This window comes from Dermacentor albipictus, chromosome 3 (assembly GCF_038994185.2).
Source record: "Dermacentor albipictus isolate Rhodes 1998 colony chromosome 3, USDA_Dalb.pri_finalv2, whole genome shotgun sequence".
In the NCBI taxonomy this organism is placed as follows: Eukaryota; Metazoa; Arthropoda; class Arachnida; order Ixodida; family Ixodidae; genus Dermacentor; species Dermacentor albipictus.
The window spans coordinates 46,759,774-46,777,822 of NC_091823.1; the positions used below are offsets into that span (position 1 = coordinate 46,759,774).

At 46.8% G+C, this 18,049-nt stretch overlaps 1 protein-coding gene across 8 annotated transcripts in view; it reads left to right on the forward strand.

Annotated features, from left to right (window-relative positions):
- LOC135898170 (head-specific guanylate cyclase-like) overlaps window positions 1–18,049 on the forward strand; it is a 231,213-nt gene that overhangs the window by 188,202 nt on the left and 24,962 nt on the right. For all 8 annotated transcript variants that reach the window (XM_065426966.1, XM_065426965.1, XM_065426964.1 and 5 more), the window contains 4 exons: window positions 1,943–2,091; window positions 2,729–3,420; window positions 8,440–8,761; window positions 11,565–11,731. In XM_065426966.1, coding sequence (XP_065283038.1) covers window positions 1,943–2,091; window positions 2,729–3,420; window positions 8,440–8,761; window positions 11,565–11,731 — 1,330 coding nt within the window. The remainder of the gene's footprint in view (window positions 1–1,942; window positions 2,092–2,728; window positions 3,421–8,439; window positions 8,762–11,564; window positions 11,732–18,049) is intronic.

Consider the following 18,049-nt stretch of genomic DNA (forward strand, 5'->3'; position numbering starts at 1 on the left):
TGTCATTTCCATAGCGGAGACATTGCTGTAGGTATGTGGTACATAATTTATCTTGCGCATCACACACATAAAGTTGCCGCGTAAAGAGTCGGACCAAGCAAAAGAATGCCTGGCACCATTTCCTTCATGACTTTTTGGAACTTTCCTAATGTGTTGTCATAGTGTTTTGGTTCGACATCCATAAGGGAGCCTGCTTCTGCTGTTGTGATTGCCGGCGTCAAGTAATGCTCGTGTATTGCGGCCGAGACAGGAAGGGAAAACGGAGATAGCCTGCTGACCGCGTCCTAACCAATCTGGGTATAGAGTCAGGGGAAGCTTCTTAAAAAGGAAAATAGTAACAAAACGCATGTGCCATAGCTCAAATAGCAGCTACAATAAACTCAATGCATGAACCAGTTACAGCAATAATATTCATGAAAACATGAATAACTTGTCACTGTCACTCATTAAACGCAAAATCGACGAATAAAGGATTAGCAAAACTGTATGGGTCACAGTTCCAGTGAAAAGGTAAACAAATTTAATCTTAGTTTCGATGGAGCTAGCACGTCTGGAGAAAGTAACAGCTGCAAGAATAACAACAAAACACTCAAGTTATTACGCGTTTTTTTGCTACCCATCAGAACCAGGAGAAGAAAAAGAAACAGCCCTCATGCGACGACCACCTAACTTCGTGCGTAAATCCATTGCGCCGGAATCACCGTCTCTGTCCACATATTTATCCTCGTAACGAGACAAAAAAGAAAAGAAAACAGAAGATGCCCCCTCTGAAAGACGGCGACGTCACGCGTTTTATTTTTGCCGCTGCAGGCAGCAAATCGAGTTTCGCGCCCGGTTTAAGTCAGAGCACGCGTGAAACTTATTTGATTGCCCATGCGCCGATGCACGAGAAAAAGTTTCGTCATCACAACGTATAGGGGCAAAATAACTAGAACGCCGGCATTCTTCCCTTCCTATCTCTCTCTTTTATTGTTGCTTCCATAGAAAAAATGGCGCGACCGCAGAATTCAAGACTGTGCACACAAATAGCTGCGCTTGCTTCTTTCGGCAGCTGTATGCGGAAACACAATGCGCATTGTTTTGTAATCTTCAATATGGGAAGAGTTTCATTAAGGCAGCCTCGAAATTACCTCGAACGTAATTGATCGGAAGTGGGAACCTTTCCCGAGCGAACTTATGTCGAGGTTTTATGTGCAAAGACATGACAAAGAAGCGGAAGTCTTGATGCTTATGTGCTTGGATATAATGCTTGGTATATTATTGTTCGTGGATCGAACGCAGTGAATATCGTCTCATTACAGCGTTTAAATATAACATCACTTACCAAGCATCTTATATGACCAAGCCTCCACCTTGGTCCGGGATATATGGTGGAAACCCAGACACAAGACACATACTGTGGCCCCCACCTAGCATTATTATTGCACATTAATATTACAGAAGGTGGTCTTGTTAAAGCAAAGGGGGTTTTATTATCGAAGGGGGCTGGCGAGTCATAAATCGCACCTACGAATGAAAAGGTTTCTGAATTCGGCCACTGGTTCATCGTGCCTCAACCTGGCCTTGATGGCTCGCCTTTAGTGTAACTGCCTACGGTATAACTAGGGCCGACGAAGTTCTGCTCTACTGCCCAGTACCATTGGGATCTGCCGATGACCTCCAGGGAATATTCGCGACGTTTTAGAACTCTCATTGGTCTCTGACCGAGAGCACACCGCTCCAACTCTACATTATAGCACAACTATCATTGCAGACACTTGTTTTGGAGTGGACCTACAGGTTACTATGGGCTGGTATCAATTGACCAATAAAACAATATGTGTTTTTCTCGAGTGTGTATGTTACGATCGGCACTTATGCCAGATAAGTCAGGAGGGGCAATAGCTCACGTCTTCCCTTTCAAAGGAAAACCACTGCACGTAACTAACCCGTTGGTTCGCAGGCGGGCAATGGACGACGGCCTCAACGCCCGCGAGGCGTCGTTACTGCACGACGACCTGCGAGACGATGACAGTCTGGCCGGGGTAGAAGAAGGCGACGCCCAGCAACAATTCTTGCTGCGGTTGTCGCAAGAAGTGGCCGCCATTACAGGTGAGCAGTCTAGCACATTCCGTTGCCAAAACCGAGCGGAGATGTCGAAACCAACGCTAGGACTCGCCACTCTTTACAGCGTTATTTTCAATCGTGCCGAGTGTAAAGTCATGAGGGATAATCGCCAAACGTGATTTCTTGCCGGAATCACTCTTAAAAAAAAATTAGAACAAAGGGATTACAGGCCACACCTTGTGCAGGATTGACGCCTTTATTCATATTCGGATTATTGTTGGAGAATTCTCGCGCGCTCCCCTGTGTGTTAAATTCACTTTACATGGAGTGAACGTGCTTCATCGGAAGACGCAATGCACTGCTCCGCGGTCTATGCAAGAGCTTTCTAAAATGCATTCCATACACTGCACACATAGCTCTCGCACAATATAATAATGATTTGTGAAATTGCATCTCTGTCCATACTTTAGTACCACTCCGTTTCCTTTCACCTCAGTGTGGAATCGCAGGCCGGAGATTCACTATTTTGGCCGAGGAAACCCCGTTGTTTATCGCGATAACAGCCTCTTGCCTTATAAAATGGCTCTAAACACGGGACAAGCAGTTAGCAGTTGTTCCAGCAGACGTAGTCGTAGTAGTGCCCCTTTAGAGTGATATAGCTCATTGTCATGCCCGGCGCCAGGCCTCACCGTGGACGCCGTCCTGGAAAGCGCCGGCGAGGCGCACGCCTCCTCCACCCTGGACTGGCACGGCAACGCGCTTCGCTTCTTGGGCGGCTCGCTGGCCGACTTCCTCGTCAACCTCGAGTCGCTGCACGTCGTCCTCGAGCGCGCCGGCCTGCCTCTGCGGGGCGGCCGCCTCAGCGGGGTGCGCGAGGAGCACGGCCGCCTCGTGCTCCAGTGCGCGTCCAGGGGCGAGCCGCTGCTCAGGCTGCTCGCGGGCTCGCTGCGCCGGCTCGCCTCGCAGCTCTTCCGGCTCGACGTGCGCGTCAGCGTCGCCGGCTCCAAGGCGCAGCAGGCCACGCTCGTCCTGCAGCCGCAGGGGAGCCCGGCGCTGTCGCTGTCGGCGCCCGCCGGCGGCGTGGCGGCCGCGCCCGTGGCCAGCGCCAACCCGGAGGACCTGGCCGTTTCGGTGGCGACCTTCTGCCGGGCGTTCCCTTTCCACTTCGTGTGCGACCGGCAGCTGAAGCTGACGCAGCTCGGCCTGGGGCTGGCGCGTTTCTTCGGCGGCCGCGGCCGGGCGAGCACGCTGCCGGCGCTCTTCACGTTCGTCGAGCCCCAGATAGAGATGCGCTTCGATCACGTCGTGGCCAACATCAACCTGCCGTTCCTGCTGCAGGTGCGCGACGACGCCATCAAGCACGGACGGTACAAGGTGAGCGAGTGGGTGTATCCTGTGTGTCCCTGTTGGTCGCAAAGGCGATTTCATCGCTGACCGAACTCGCAAAGTTTTTCGTTCGCAAGTGCTATTTCTCATTGGTTTACCGCATTCAATAAAGATATGTGCAACATCAGCATGGCCTAGAACTTGCTGTTTGCGGACAATTCTAACGTAGGAGTAGTTTGTGAATACGGGCCCCGCCTGCACACATAATGGGTCCTATAACGTATATCACTTCCAAACATTTTTATTCCAATCAGCCCTGCAGTTTGGTCAAAACATTTTGTGGCCAGCTCCATTTCGGCTGTCTGTCCCGCGACGTCACGAAAACCGTGATAGCTCCCATCTGGTATGACCTGTACATGCTGATTATACACAATTACACGGAACAGAAAAAAAATATTTCCGATTCGATGCTTTTTCACCATTAGGCTTCTGCTAAGTTTTCTGGCTGCGCCCACTTCGTCGGTCTCTCGTCACAAAACCACAGAAACTGACCGCGTCAAAATGACGTATACGCGTTGAAGATGCACTATTATGCCGAACAAAACTGATCTTTTTTCTGAATAGCAGGACATTGCCCCGTTCCGGAAGGAATAAAAGATGGCTGCCCACCGATCACTCAGGCACTGGCTACTCGCACCTGCCGGGGAGCATGTACTTATTTGGCTCATAATAAACCTTTTTGCGTAGCAGTATAACGTTATAGTGCTTTTTTGCACGTATACGACATCGCTATGCCAACTCTTCTTTGCGGTGGATCAGTTTTAGTGGCACTCTTAGTGGCAATCATGCCTCTGTGATTTTCGACAGGTCACCGCAAACTAAGTAAGGGGAAGCAGACCAATGGCAGACGCCGGCACCGCCCTCCTCTTCTGGTTATCTATTTTCACTGTGCTGACTCGGCCCCATTCAAACCCTCTCCACTTGAGCGTGCTCCTCGCTCCTTGTCAGCCAATTAGGTAAGAAAAACCGGTCAATGTAGGCAATTTTATTAGCAAACAAAAGTGACCTCCTAGAAACGGGAAGAGGGTTTGATTGGACTGTTTGATTGGACTACGGGTCACCACTCGATGCTTGCGCCGGCGGTTACGTAAATTTGACGTCATGAGATTGGAATATAACCAAATAGGAATATATTCACGTTATAGGGCCTAACGACCTTGCTTTTAGAATCTGTGCTTTCGTGATTCAGGGCGTCCCAGAGTTTAAAAATATGCTAATGCCACCTGACTTGACAGAACAAATGTAATGTTGTTTTCAGTCGCTTGGAGCTACTCAAACTATTTTTTCATTCTTCCTAATTCGATAAGTAGTACCAATCAATCAATCAATCAATCAATCAATCAATCAATCAATCAATCAATCAATCAATCAATCAATCAATCAATCAATCAATCAATCAATCAATCAATCAATCAATTAAATAACTTCTCAAATATTATAAGATGAAAAGTGTCTAGGATAAAATTGTAGAGCGACATGAAATACACCCGATACAGCCTTCTGTTGCTCAATAGATGTTACAAAAAAGTGTTTTTCCGAGAGTGAAAGAATCCCGCAAATGCACGCAAAATTGCCGCATGACTGGCTGCTCGAGGCACTCTGCGTGTATTCGCGGGCTTTTTTAGCGCTTGGAAAAACATCTTTATGTACCACATACTGAGCAACAGAAAGCTGCATCGGAAGTTTTTTATGTCGCTTTACAATTTTCTCATTGACACTTTTCATCTAAATATAATACTTGAGAAGTTGAATAATTATTTAGTCTAATTATCTAATTTGGCGGAATGACGAAAGAAATAATTGGAATATCTCCAAGCGACGGCAAACAACATTACCTTGGCTCTGTCCAGCTGGGTGGCATTTGCATCTTTTTAAAACCTGGCTAAGGTTAGCTGGGACACCCTGTATAATCACCTCAGCACGATGCGCTTAAGAGTGTAAGGGTACGAATCAGTCGCGCGAACGGAAAGACTGTATCGTGTCATTATCTTTTAATATTAATGTTAGATATACTCCACGCGAAAGAAGAAGAAAAAGAATAACTTTATTGAAAGGTCTGGCGAGTTATTTGGGGATTGGATGAATATCCCCGCCTAGGTGTCAGCCAGGAACTCTTGTGCTCTGGCGGATTCTACGGCCCGCTCGATGGGCTGACAACTTCCGACGGAAGGGGCACAACGCCCGCCTCTCTTGAACCTAAATGATAGGGTGTGCCAGGTGGGCACAGGAGAGGAAAACAGAGAAACCTCAAAGAAAAGGAACAAAGAAAGCACAGAAACAGAGACGTCAGAACGTCTACTAGAGTTCCTTATATTGGAGTCCCTATATGTCACACTTCTGAAAGTCAGCCATTTCGATGAATGAGGGAATGGAGTTGTTAAAAGGCAGCTTTCTGCTGTATATTTCATCGCGAAATCCTTGACGAACACAGGGAGCACTTTAAGGAAACGTCAGCACCAAAGTTATTTCAGGCATCTGTCGTTATCGGTAAATCGAGACGTGTGCGCATCATCAGACGGAAGCTAAAGTCAAAACTTGCACGTAGAAAAGAAAACGAGTGCTGTTGTCTGTTGTGTACTCGTACGGTAATAGCATTATCGAACACCTATTAAGGTCACTTGTCTTCGTTTAGTTTGCAACATGTGTCTGTGCATGAATGTGTCTTTTTGTGAAGCAAGTTCTTGACAGGGTGATCTATTTTCAGAGCCCTGTAGATTTCCTGCGCCGGCGAAAATAGGCTCGACTCGAAAATAGCAGCGCAAACAAGCACAGCAAGTGACGAATAACGTTTTGTATTACATTTTTTGGAAGGCAAATGCAGCATTTCTTGGTTTGCTTTCACCATTCTCTGTCGATGTTTGTGCACGGTGCACCAATACGAGATACGCGCTGGAAGTCGGCAGTTTTTCTTGTGTGTACGCACACAAATCCATGGGCCGGATTCTTCTGCATGAGCACAACGATAGCAAATAGAAATGAGTGAGGTTCTGACTTACATGTTTATAAGAATTGCCGTTTCAATTTCTAGCACAGACTAAGTGTTCCCTTGCACACTGGCGTAGCATTTACTTGGTGCCTCGTAGAATAAAGTAGCTTACTCATGTCTAAAAACACTTGCAGTTATGCTTGAGTGTTAACACCATGCCTATAGTGAATTTAATCATCATGGATTAGAGTGAAAGCTTCTGTGCGTGTTGGTGACTTGTTAAAGTAGATTTCGTGCACTACTTGGGCTATCAAAAAATTTGTTGGCAAATGGAAAGGCTTCCATTCTCTGCGAAAACCATTCTGGGTTGCGCAGCAGGACATTTCTATTCAGTAATGTATTACACGACTGATTTATGCGGGTGCTGGTTCTAGCGGGTATGGGAGTTGCTTTATCGTTCTAATATATTTTGCGCCTAATATATTGGTATATAAGAAATACTTGCACAGATTGCACATGTACGGTTGCACATGTACGCAGCAAGAAAAATATAAAAGGTGCATTTTAAAACACGTGTTTTGAAAAATTTCAAAAGAAATACTCCTAAATGCCATAACTTTTATAAGGCATAGCATTTTCAACGCAAGAGAAAGTAAGTTTTGTAGATGGATTGAAAATCTCCAATAAATATATCCACGCATTTCCGCGTACGTTCTACAGGCTAAAGAAGTGTGAAATAATTCTGGTTTCCAAGAGCAAAAAGTAATTTTTTCAACATCTGATGCAAAGCCGACATTTTACTGATACTCTTTCGGCACTGAAAATGGAAGTCAGAGGTGCAGTGTGATCGGTCGCACAAGGAAGTGTGTATTAATCTGGAAACGACAAATAACATGGCAAATTAATACGGCAAATAACATGACAAATTAATAAACTACAAGATTTTGCTTTTTTTCACGAATACCGTGCTCCGAAATGTTCTACGGTTGCAAGCACGCAGAATAAATGTCACGATTAGCTCGTCTTATGGACAAGGCTGACTTGTGTTTGTACACGTAACCGAAGCAGACGTCATGAAATCATATATGAGCGTATTTGGGACAACGAAATAGTAGTACCCGGATGTGTGATAACAAGACACAAAGAACGCGAAACTACTGGCGAAAGAAGAAATGATAAATTTTTAGTTGACAGAAAGCCAAGTGAACATCCTTTTCTTTTCTTTTCACTCTTCGCCGATATTTTGGTAGAGAATTCTTAGTTGCCTGAACATGGCAGTTCGAGAAGCTCCAAAAAGAGATCTGAAACCGTGGTTTCATGCTCGCATTCCGAAAAATGATAAATAGGGGAGGGTTTTTGGCCCCCAGAGAAAATGATTGCAAAATCGCATTTAGCCAATCATTATCATATTTACCTGCATAAAAGTTTCAACGAAAGCCTTTAGCCTATCAGTGTTACGACTTGAACGAAGAACCTTAGTAAGCTGTAAATTTTTCATGAGTCAGAAACGCCGTTAAGCCGTTAACCGGGCGAGAACGACGTTCCTCGCTGCATGACCACTAGAGACTTGAGGTACTATTTTCTGTGGACGCGAGAAATTCTCCGTCATTTATTTGCTTTGTCTTAGTCCTGGATAAAATAAAAACACGATTACATATTTCTAACCAGCACTCCTCTAGCCGCTACGTGTAGGAAATAACATATTTCATATGGGACTACCGGTCAAGCGCACAAAAAAAAAAAACAGGAAATTGTCTTTACCCTTTAGTCTCGTCTGAATCAATATTCATCCGTTCTACGTCATTTCGTTTATTTCAGGGGTTTCAGAAAGTTTTTTGGCACAATTCATCTGCCGATACTGCGGCTCATTATTTTTGTAGTTGCGCTTAGGTAAGTGCACCATCTGGCAGGCTTTCAGGGTGTTCATCGAATATTTGCAGAATGAATGAATGAATGAATGAATGAATGAATGAATGAATGAATGAATGAATGAATGAATGAATGAATGAATGAATGAACCTGCATATGGATTTCGTCCCCCGGCTTCGTCGCCTGACCGGCGCCTTCCGTCTCGCTCTCAGGGCATGGAGATCAAGGGTCAGATGGTCCATTGTCCGGAGTCCCGCGCACTGCTCTTCCTGGGCTCGCCCGTGGTGGACGGCGGCCTGTCGGCCATGCTGCGCCGCGGCCTGTACATCTCGGACGTGCCGGTGCACGACGCCACGCGCGACATTCTGCTCGTGGAGGAGCAGAGCCGCGCCCAGGACGGCCTCAAGCGGCGCATGGACAAGATACGCGCCTCCATCCAGGAGGCTAACCTGGCCGTCGAAGAGGAGCGACAGAAGAACGTCGACCTGCTGCACCTCATCTTCCCGCCAAGGGTGGCGCGGAAACTGTGGCTCGGTGAGGGAGCGCTCACGCGCCGTAGCCTGAAGGGCATGTTATCAATCTTCGTGTGACAGGCAGTCACGCAAATGGTGCTTCAGGGTTTCTTCTGTGCCACAAGTACCACAATGGTCACTGTCCGCGTGTCCCATTAATAATATATAGGCGTTCGCAAAAGAACACCCATTCTCAGGCGATATAGCAGAGAACCTTCACGTCGAGTAAGACCAGGTGAGTTAGAGCTGTAACGTGACTGTTTTAGGGAACTTAGATGACGGGCCCTTTACAGAATTGAAGAACCTGGGTTTGTAGTCTCACGCATCTGCGATGTGGAAGGGCATGCAAGCGCTGCGGCACTTCTTGAGATCCACCAACTTATAGTGCCACTTGCAAGTGACTCAACAATGAGCGCTTGTGCATGTGTGTGTGTGTGTGTGCGTGTGTGTGTGTGTGTTTGCGTGTGTGTTTATGTGTGTGGTGTTTCGGTACTATGAACCACCATCACCACCAACTATAGTTTCCTCCTTTTCATGTTTCACTCCCCTTTCCCATTCCCAGTGCAGAGTTAAGAAGGTTAACTGGGGCTGAGACTGGTTAACCTCTTGGCCTTTCCCTTATCCCTCATCTCCCTTTCTCACTCTATCTATCCACCGCAGCAATAACTCATTAATGTTCATAGTGGCCGTCTTCCTCCTCTCCTGGATCTACATCATGACATGTGGTTCCTGTAAGCTGCAATAACATAAAAAAAAACCACGTAACATTGCCGCCAGCCCTTTTCATCGAAGTTCAATTGGTGCCACCCAGTGAAACTGCAACGGACACCTGCGACATTCTAGCAAGCTCGCCGGTCACAAGCCATTACAATCCTGCAGCGTACATTCATGCATAGGAGTACGTCGTTATTTGAGGGTGGCGCAACAGTCGCTAGTGGAGAGACGGCGGAGAGGCCAATCCGCTGGTATAAATTGTCAGTTTTTATGAACGGGAAAGAGATTTAAAACACACTTTATTGGCATTAGCTCTTTCTCGAAAGACAAACTTGATACTTGGGTGACATGTCTTGGGTAGCTGCTGGAGGAGGTTATTCTCCATAACGACTAATACCGAAGAAACGGAGTGTGAGCTGATTTTTCGGCTACACTCTACTTTTCACGCGCAGTCAAACGCCTTTATAACGAAGTGCCTGGGACCTCCGATAATCTTCTTAATACAGGCTTGCGCACCGTACCGCTCGTAGAGCACAGTAAGTACGTTTAACAAGAGAGAGAGTCAACTTTTATTGATGCCAGCAATCACGAGGGCGGACGCTGCCTACCTCCGCCTAGCAGACGGTCGAGATCCCCGGTTCTCAGCGGCTGCTTCGGCTAACTGGACGGCCCAGACCTGGTCTCGCTGGTTTGAGCTGAGCAGCATGGCCTCCCACGGCTGCCGGTGTTGAATTTTACAAGAAAACATTTATTTCACATTACTTCAAGAGAGAGTTAGTGAAATTAGCCGCTAATTGTTTTGTGCACACTTCGTCTGACGCAGCACGCGACTACAGCCGACCTTATTTGCATGTTCGTGACATGCTCGGCGGCAAAAACGCGGAAGCGTCGCAAGGTAAAGCTGCACATTGTGAAACCCCGCCATCGCCTCTCCGTCGCTGTAAGAGTCTGTGGGCCTTTCAGAGGTTCTTCAACACTGTTGTCTTCGCCGACATTTGCGTCCTTTCCGCCCTAGATGGCTCTGATGATGTCGTCGGTCGTCAGTTACGATTACCTTATGGAGCCGTCATCAACTGCGACGTATTCGTCATACGTCGCGCACTCTGGTGCGTTGTAACAAACAGCCTATGAGTTGAGCGATTCCTGGAATAGTGCAGCCTGACTGTAACACTCGCTGGCTCGTAGCCTCGCTAGCGCTGCTGTTAGCAGCAGCGCAGAGCGTAGCTTTGTGGCGTCTTCGGAGCCCACTGGAGGCGCTACGTGACCATTCGTTGTAAAATAAGAAATCAGCCGTCGGGCACGCCTAAATAACCTCACTGTACAGACAAACTCGTTGTGGCGGTGGTCTTCGTTGTAAAGGCGTTTGCAATGCATGTAGAAAGATAATAATTCGGCTGGGACATAATGAATGCTTCATTATACAGGTCATTTCGTTGCAGAGGTGTTCGTTGTAGAGGCATTCAACTGTAACTGGCACACCAATCTTCACTGGCTCGTTTGTCAGATAATGGTGCTCGTCATTGTCTTATCCACGCATCTATGTCGTAAGACGCGTGGACACGTAAGAGCTCACTCACACAACCTATATAGTCCCTGTAGTGACTCCCTTTTCAAGTTACGCGGCCTACACAGTCGCTCTAATGAGCTGTGTGCGTTTGGGGCGAACGGATGAGGAACGCCGAGCAATCAAGATGTGGATGCAATATTTGATTCGAAGCGAAATGGGAGGGACTACGAAAAGCGAAAGCGACAAGCTGATGCGAAAGCACGTAGTGCCCCATGGCGGAGAAAAATTTAAACCATCCGCCGAAGCTGTCTAGCGGCGAATGTAGGGTTTGGACGTTTTATTATTATTTGTTCTAATTAATGATTTCTATTTTACGTGTGATGTGTTTGATAGCGTAACCGCAGTTTTTTTTTGTCCTTATCGTAACAGTCTCGTCACGCCTTGGATAATGCCAGATTTATTTTTTTTTAATAAACTGAGCGCCAATTGTACGAAAACCGTCTATGAGGTAAATATTTAAAATAAAATAATCAGCCCCGGAGAGCACATGGATACTCACAACGCACATCTGTGCTGGGTACCACATTATGGCGTCACTGTGCAGGCGAATCAATGGAGGCGCAGCAACATGACCAGGTGACGCTGCTGTTCTCGGACATCGTGGGCTTCACGGCCATTTGCTCCACGGCCACTCCCATGATGGTCATCAATATGCTCAACGCCCTCTACACGCAGTTTGACCAGTTCTGTGGAGAGCTGGACGTGTACAAGGTTGGTTTTCTCGATCTCACTCTATCTTTTATCACGTTTTGCTTATTATGTACGCGCTGTAATATTGCTTCACATTGGAATCATTCCGTGCTGCTATGTGTTTTGTCATTGTCTTTCTTTCTCTCTTTCTTAAAAATATGTCTTGGCAGCCAGATGGCAGATATTTGCTGCCTCTGTCGTTCATTTTCTTATCGTCTTGTAAACTAATTTGTTTTCGCATGTAGTGTTGCTCTTAGTTCTGAGTGGCTTTTCCATAAGCTTACATCGTTGAAACATCCATTGAGCTGTCGTTTTAAAAGTATATGTATTATATTTTTCCTTTTTTGTGCAGCTTTATTCAGCCGCATCGAGTGCTTACTGTCGTCACTACGGTGCTGACTTTGTTTCGCTTTGTTGCAGTACTTGTGGCTTAGTGTTTAATTTATAGCGTAACGCCCTCATAGCCTGTTTGTAGCAGTCTTCACCTTCGCTCTTGGGCAATCTCGTCGAACACTATTCTTCACAATGGGTAAGAGAGCAAGGAGACCCACATGCTGTGCATACAGTTGACTTGGCGAAGAGCCGGACCTTGCTCGCTGATGATTCCGGCACTCTGTCAACTGGGCCATACCCTCGTTTTTCTGACTTTGCTGCTTATGTTTGACGCAGTTTTGGAGATGCTGCCTAAATAGGATAATTTACACGGGAAACATAAATTCTATAGCCCGTTATGGTATTCGTACAGTTTACCACAAATCCTTTTCCCATGAAGTACGCCTTTAGCTCGTAGGAGCCATTCAGGTACGTCTAATTGGGCTCTTTGTGCTCTCACAAATGAACGTACGCACTAGACGAAGTACTCTTGAACCGGGCGTGCATCATCATTAGCGCTATGCACTGCCATTCTAAGACTGCCGTATTCTGTGGAAGTCCAGTAATATGATTGAATAAAAGGTGTCCCTTCCTCGTATTCAGCCGAGATAATAATAATGTCATGGGCATGCAAAGAGAAGACCTCTTTGTAAGGTTCGTTGGAAGATGGACGTTCAGTGCCAAGCTGCGTTCACTCCCTTCCAAGAGCGCGTTGCATACAGGATGGATTCAGTAGGGGTGAACGTGCGGTGATGAAGACCGCCAAGGACAGTAAGAGAAATAGAAAAAAAAGGAGGGCCTGGACAACGAATATACATGGAAGGAATAAAACTGCCTACTTCTGAGTACAACAGCACCAATGTGTCGCTTACGGTATGTCTGTACTCGGGAACCGATGATAGCGTGGAGAACACTTGTGTCCGTGGAGTGGACAGTTTCCCTACTTGCTCGATCCAATGTACTCGCCGAATATCGACGGGTTTGATTTAGAAGCAAAAAGTAATTAATATAGGTACTGATCTCATTAGCAGCATATTATTCCGTGTAGAAGGCGGAAGTGAGCTACTTCGTTACTCCTCTCAGCACGAAATGCCTTATTTCTATATTGGCAACAAGCGCTGCCAATAACTGCCAAGAGAAAAAGAAGGTTGTTAGATTTTGTGCACTTTGGGTCTACATCACTCGAACTCCTGCTATGGGAAGCTTTCTTAGTGGTTATTGCAACGTAGGGAGTTGTTCTTTACACTGCAGGGAAGAAGGAAGAGGGCGTGTGCTCTCTCTACACCAAGGGAGCTCACGTACTAGTCGTTTATAACCCGCCGTAATTTAGGTTGGGCCTCGTCCCGAACGCAGCCATGCCGAAAGCGACACGCAGGCAGCTGTTGAATATGCCACACTGTTGCAATTCAGTTGCCCCTCTCTGGGCATAACATTGCTACGTTTTGTTTAGGCATGGGTCAACAATAGCTCTTTTTGCAAGAGTAAAGTCCTGGCCGTCAACAGTAAGTCTGCATTGACAGTAATCGCAATAGACATCTGCTTGCGAGTACGCTTCTTCGTTTTATGCTGTCTACGTGTCACGTTGGATTCGGGTTCGAGGTTTACGTTCTTTCTACTTCTCTCTTTTCTTTGTCCTTTATCTCTTTTCTCACATGTCAGATTTCTGAATACCAGCGTTTTTTCTCTTTCAAGCCGTCGCAGAGTTGATGAGCGTCTAACTTGAGAAAAACAAAAGGTATTTGTTTTTAAGCATGAAATGCTTCTAGCTCCTTTTGTCGGCGACCTTCGAGTGACCTTGAACCAAAAGCCAGAGCCGTTATCCGGGCACTTAAACGAGGATATCCGGGAATTCAAACGCGAACATGCTGTGAAGTTCTGAAAACAAAACGAGGTCATCCGGGCAACCAATCAAAACTTAAAACTGGCCCCCAACCATTTATAGAGGACCGCATAGCATATGCTAATTATTGCCCAAACAAGTTACAAAAAATATTGCTCCCGAGTTCTTCCTAATGTTCACAATATCTCTCAAGCTGTAACTTCTAGTACGCCGAAGTTTTATTTGTCATTTCCAATGGGGCGACGCTCAAAAGCCAGATACAGGACATCATAGATTTCCTTGTCATCTGTTGGTGCTGAGCGCTGAACGCCAGCGGCCCGCGAGCTCCGCGGCGTGGGTTTTGCGGCACCTCGAGAGATGGCGCCACTCTTCGTGGCGTCTCCTTCAGGCGCTTCTGCACGCCGCGGTGGTTTAGTGGTTATGGTGATGCACTGCTAAGCACGAGGTCGCAGGGTGAAATCCCGGCCGTGGTGATCGCATTTAAATGGAGGTGAAATGCAAAAACGGCGGTGTCCCGTGCATTGGGGGCGCGTTAAAGATACCCTGGTGGTCAAAATTAATCCGGAGTCCTCCGCTACGGCGTGCCTCGTAATAAACTCGTGGTTTCGGCACGTAAAATCTTGAAATTCCATTAATTATTCTTCTAGCTAGGCAGTGCGCTCTGTCTCCCTGGCGGCTTTCGTTTCCTGTCATGCGCTGTTCAGCCGGTTTTCTCTTTCTAGCTGGGCAGCATCCATATGGACCAGTGTACAGTGTGGCATGGTGTGGTGGGGTGTGGTGGGGTGTGCCGCTGCGAACATGCGCAACATCCATTTTAATATTGTGGCTAGTGTGATCTCTCAACAATCTGCTTTGCTCGTTGCCATTTCATGCTTACATCCACTTTCGTCCACGGGAGAGCCAACAATTCTTTAATTTGCATTTTTCTTTTAGCGACGTGACGTGTAACTATTTGTTCTAAAATGGGTTTAAATATCTGGCTTCATGTATAGCCTAAGCACTCTTACAAGCAAATGGGAAGAATCGAATCCACCTCTTTTTCTTTGTTGCAAGTTCTATGCTATTTGCATAGTTTCGAAATAGAATCACTTCTTCGAGTACCCGAAAGAAAAAGAAACGCTGACGGTGCATTCTTATTACGTTCTGTGGTCTGAAAACAAAAATGAAATTAAAAGTACATCACAGAAAAAAAGAAAAGCTAATCCGCTCTCCAAGAGTGGCGTAAGCACTTCTCGCCCCGCGCCGCATAATAACCTCCTGGCTTTCCATAACACAACTGGAATACGAATCTGGGCCGGGCCCGATGGCGAGCGACGCCTCGATAACGGAAGGCCGCTGCGTGCCCTGAATCCCAAAACCGGGCAACGTACGTGCATGCATACGCGGAGCGTCACGCACGTGCGAGCACCACGTCCGCCACTTGGTGGCGCTCGTTTCGCGCGCCGCGCAAGTCTCCCAACTTGTTATGTAAGCTACGGCCAGCCGCGCCGCTTCACGTCGTAGAAACCAACGAATATTACAGGAGGAATCCGAAAAAAAAACGAGGAAAGACTCGAGAGCGGTGCACAAAACCGAGAAAGCAGAGCAAAACACCGGTAACGCTGCAGCGGAAAATATTCCGATAAGACTGCAGAAAAGTCTCGGGAACGCGGCACGGGAAGTCCTTCCAAAATCCGATTTGTCGTTGGGCGTCTTTCCTTTTTTCGCGTTCCCTTATTCCGAGTCGTAGGGATTTCTAGGAAGAAAATAAAAAAAAAAATAAGCCAGGAAGAGGGTCAGTGGTGGTTATGTTCGTATTCGTATGCCGAAGGCTGTGAACGGGCAGAAAGAGGAGAGGTAGGCAGGGGAGGGGGAAGAGGGGGGGTGGGGACGCGTGGTGGAAGCGAGCACCTCGATTTGCCTATCTCTGGGTTCGTTCACGTCGGCTCGCTTCCTTCTTGCGCCGTCATCTGCGGCGCGCCGGTGGTTTCTCCTTCGTCCTCTTCTTACATGCTGCCGCGTGTGCTCGGTAAACGTGAACGTGGTGATGCCGAAATGCGCGCGCATTTCGACCATTCTTTCTCGTTCTATGCGCGGCGTGACGGGTTCTGCGGGTACGAGCAAACAGAACCGAGCGGCGGCGACGGCATCCGCAGTGGCTGCACGTCTACGCCAGCTGTCTCACAGCCTTTGTGCTTCGCGAGACGCTCCTGCTGTCATGGCCCGAAGAAGGCAGTTTGCATACTGCTCCACGCGCGCCCGAGAGACTGTCCCCTCTTAAGCCTAGACTTGTACTGCGTTCTGCCCCAAGTTGAAAAACTCTATTTGATTGAAAAACGGCAATGAATGAGAAAAGCGTGGACGCCATGCAAAAAAAAAGAAAAGAAAAAGAAACCTGCTGAAAACTAAATTGACGAGACATCCCTGCGCTGCGTTTGAGCTGCTTAGTGAACCGTGTCAGCGCGTGTCACACTCAGAGTAGGGATATAAGTGACACTAGTTACTTATTCGTACTCAGCTCACACTAGGATACGGCTCACTCACTGTGGGGATACGTGTTCGAATATTTACTGGAAGACCAGCTTGCCTTAACGCATGTTTATTTCGAGACCTCACGGCGTGTACAAGTCGTGAAATGTTGCAACCTTATGGCGAAATGACGAGTTATAAAAGGCTAGTGTACTTACCTTTAGGCGCATGTTAAGGAACCGCAGACAGTCAAAATCAGTCGGGAGTCCTCCACACCGGGGTCTTTAATAGCCACGGAGTTGCTTTGATACGTTAAAATAAATAAATAAATAAATAAATAAATAAATAAATAAATAAATAAATAAATAGTGCAGTAGACGAAGGAAACTTCTACAGACTCTACCGTACACGTGCAAAGCAATGGTTAGCATAGATTGTCTGGCCTTAGATTATAACTTGCACAACATCAAAGAAAACAGGGCCGCAGAATACGGTCTTACAATGTATACCAATAAAAAGCATGTCGTCGTTTACTAAAGTTGCTGTTATTCAAAGTCATTCGTGCTATTAGGACAATAAACGTATTTGAAAAACACCCACAATATAGCCATGCAGCAGTCCTAAGTGTTGGATGGTGAATCTGCATGCCCCCCGGAACTTGCGGGCGAATTTAATTTCTTCAATTCAACGTCTCGTCTGTACGCCGACTAGAAAAAAATTTACATCGCACCACCCTTAAGCGCATTTCGTTTGCCGTTCTTTATATCTAGGGCCTCCTTGAATTTTCGCAATCGAAACTACATGAATGACGACTCGAAAAATCAGAGGTAAGACCGGTCTGTCGCCGAGTTTGTGCATGAGAAACTAAAAACTTGTTCATTAAAAAACTGGTGTAATGTCTTTGCCGTTATTTCAACGACTAGTTTACGCTCGTCGCGTTCTCCTTCATGTGATCAACACAGATAGTTCTGGAAAATGGGCAGTCTTCTGCGATTCAGTGCTGGCCCTGCAATGTACGCAGTCGTTTCTCCCACACGGAACTCATGATCAACAGACGTGCGAAATCGTGAAGCTTAACCATCACTTGAGAGAAAAAGGTCATGGTATGTCTTTACAAGAGATACCAGGTCATTGCGGTATTGTAGAAAATGATGACGTAGATAAGGCACCTCGGACGTCAAACCAAGAAGACCACTGCATCCTCCATCCTCTCTGAAGTACAGACGCCGCGAAACAGCTTCACATACTAGCGCGCACACTGAATACCGCACATGCGAGGAGCACCAGACTGCACAGACTGCAACTCGGACCTCCGGCCGGAATACACCAATGCGAAGCGTCTCTTCTGTGTAGGTTGTGGTTGGGAGTTGCCTTCACAAACGCTTATTCGGCACGAATTGGAATGACTGATATTCCTGGAAGTGTAAGTCTTCGGCTGCGAGGAGAACGTTGACCACCTGTTGTGCCACTGTCCTCAATTTGAAGCACCAAGACAATTTATGTCTAACGCATTCGGGAAGCTATATGATCGTCCTTTGAGTGGACAGACAATGCTAAAACACCGTCCCTTTCGATCATCGGCTCAGAAGGCAGTGAAGGCGCTTTTGTGCTTTCTGATAACGTCGGTCTTATGCGAGCGCCTTTGACTCTGTAGTGCTGTCCGTGCACGTGTCCCTACC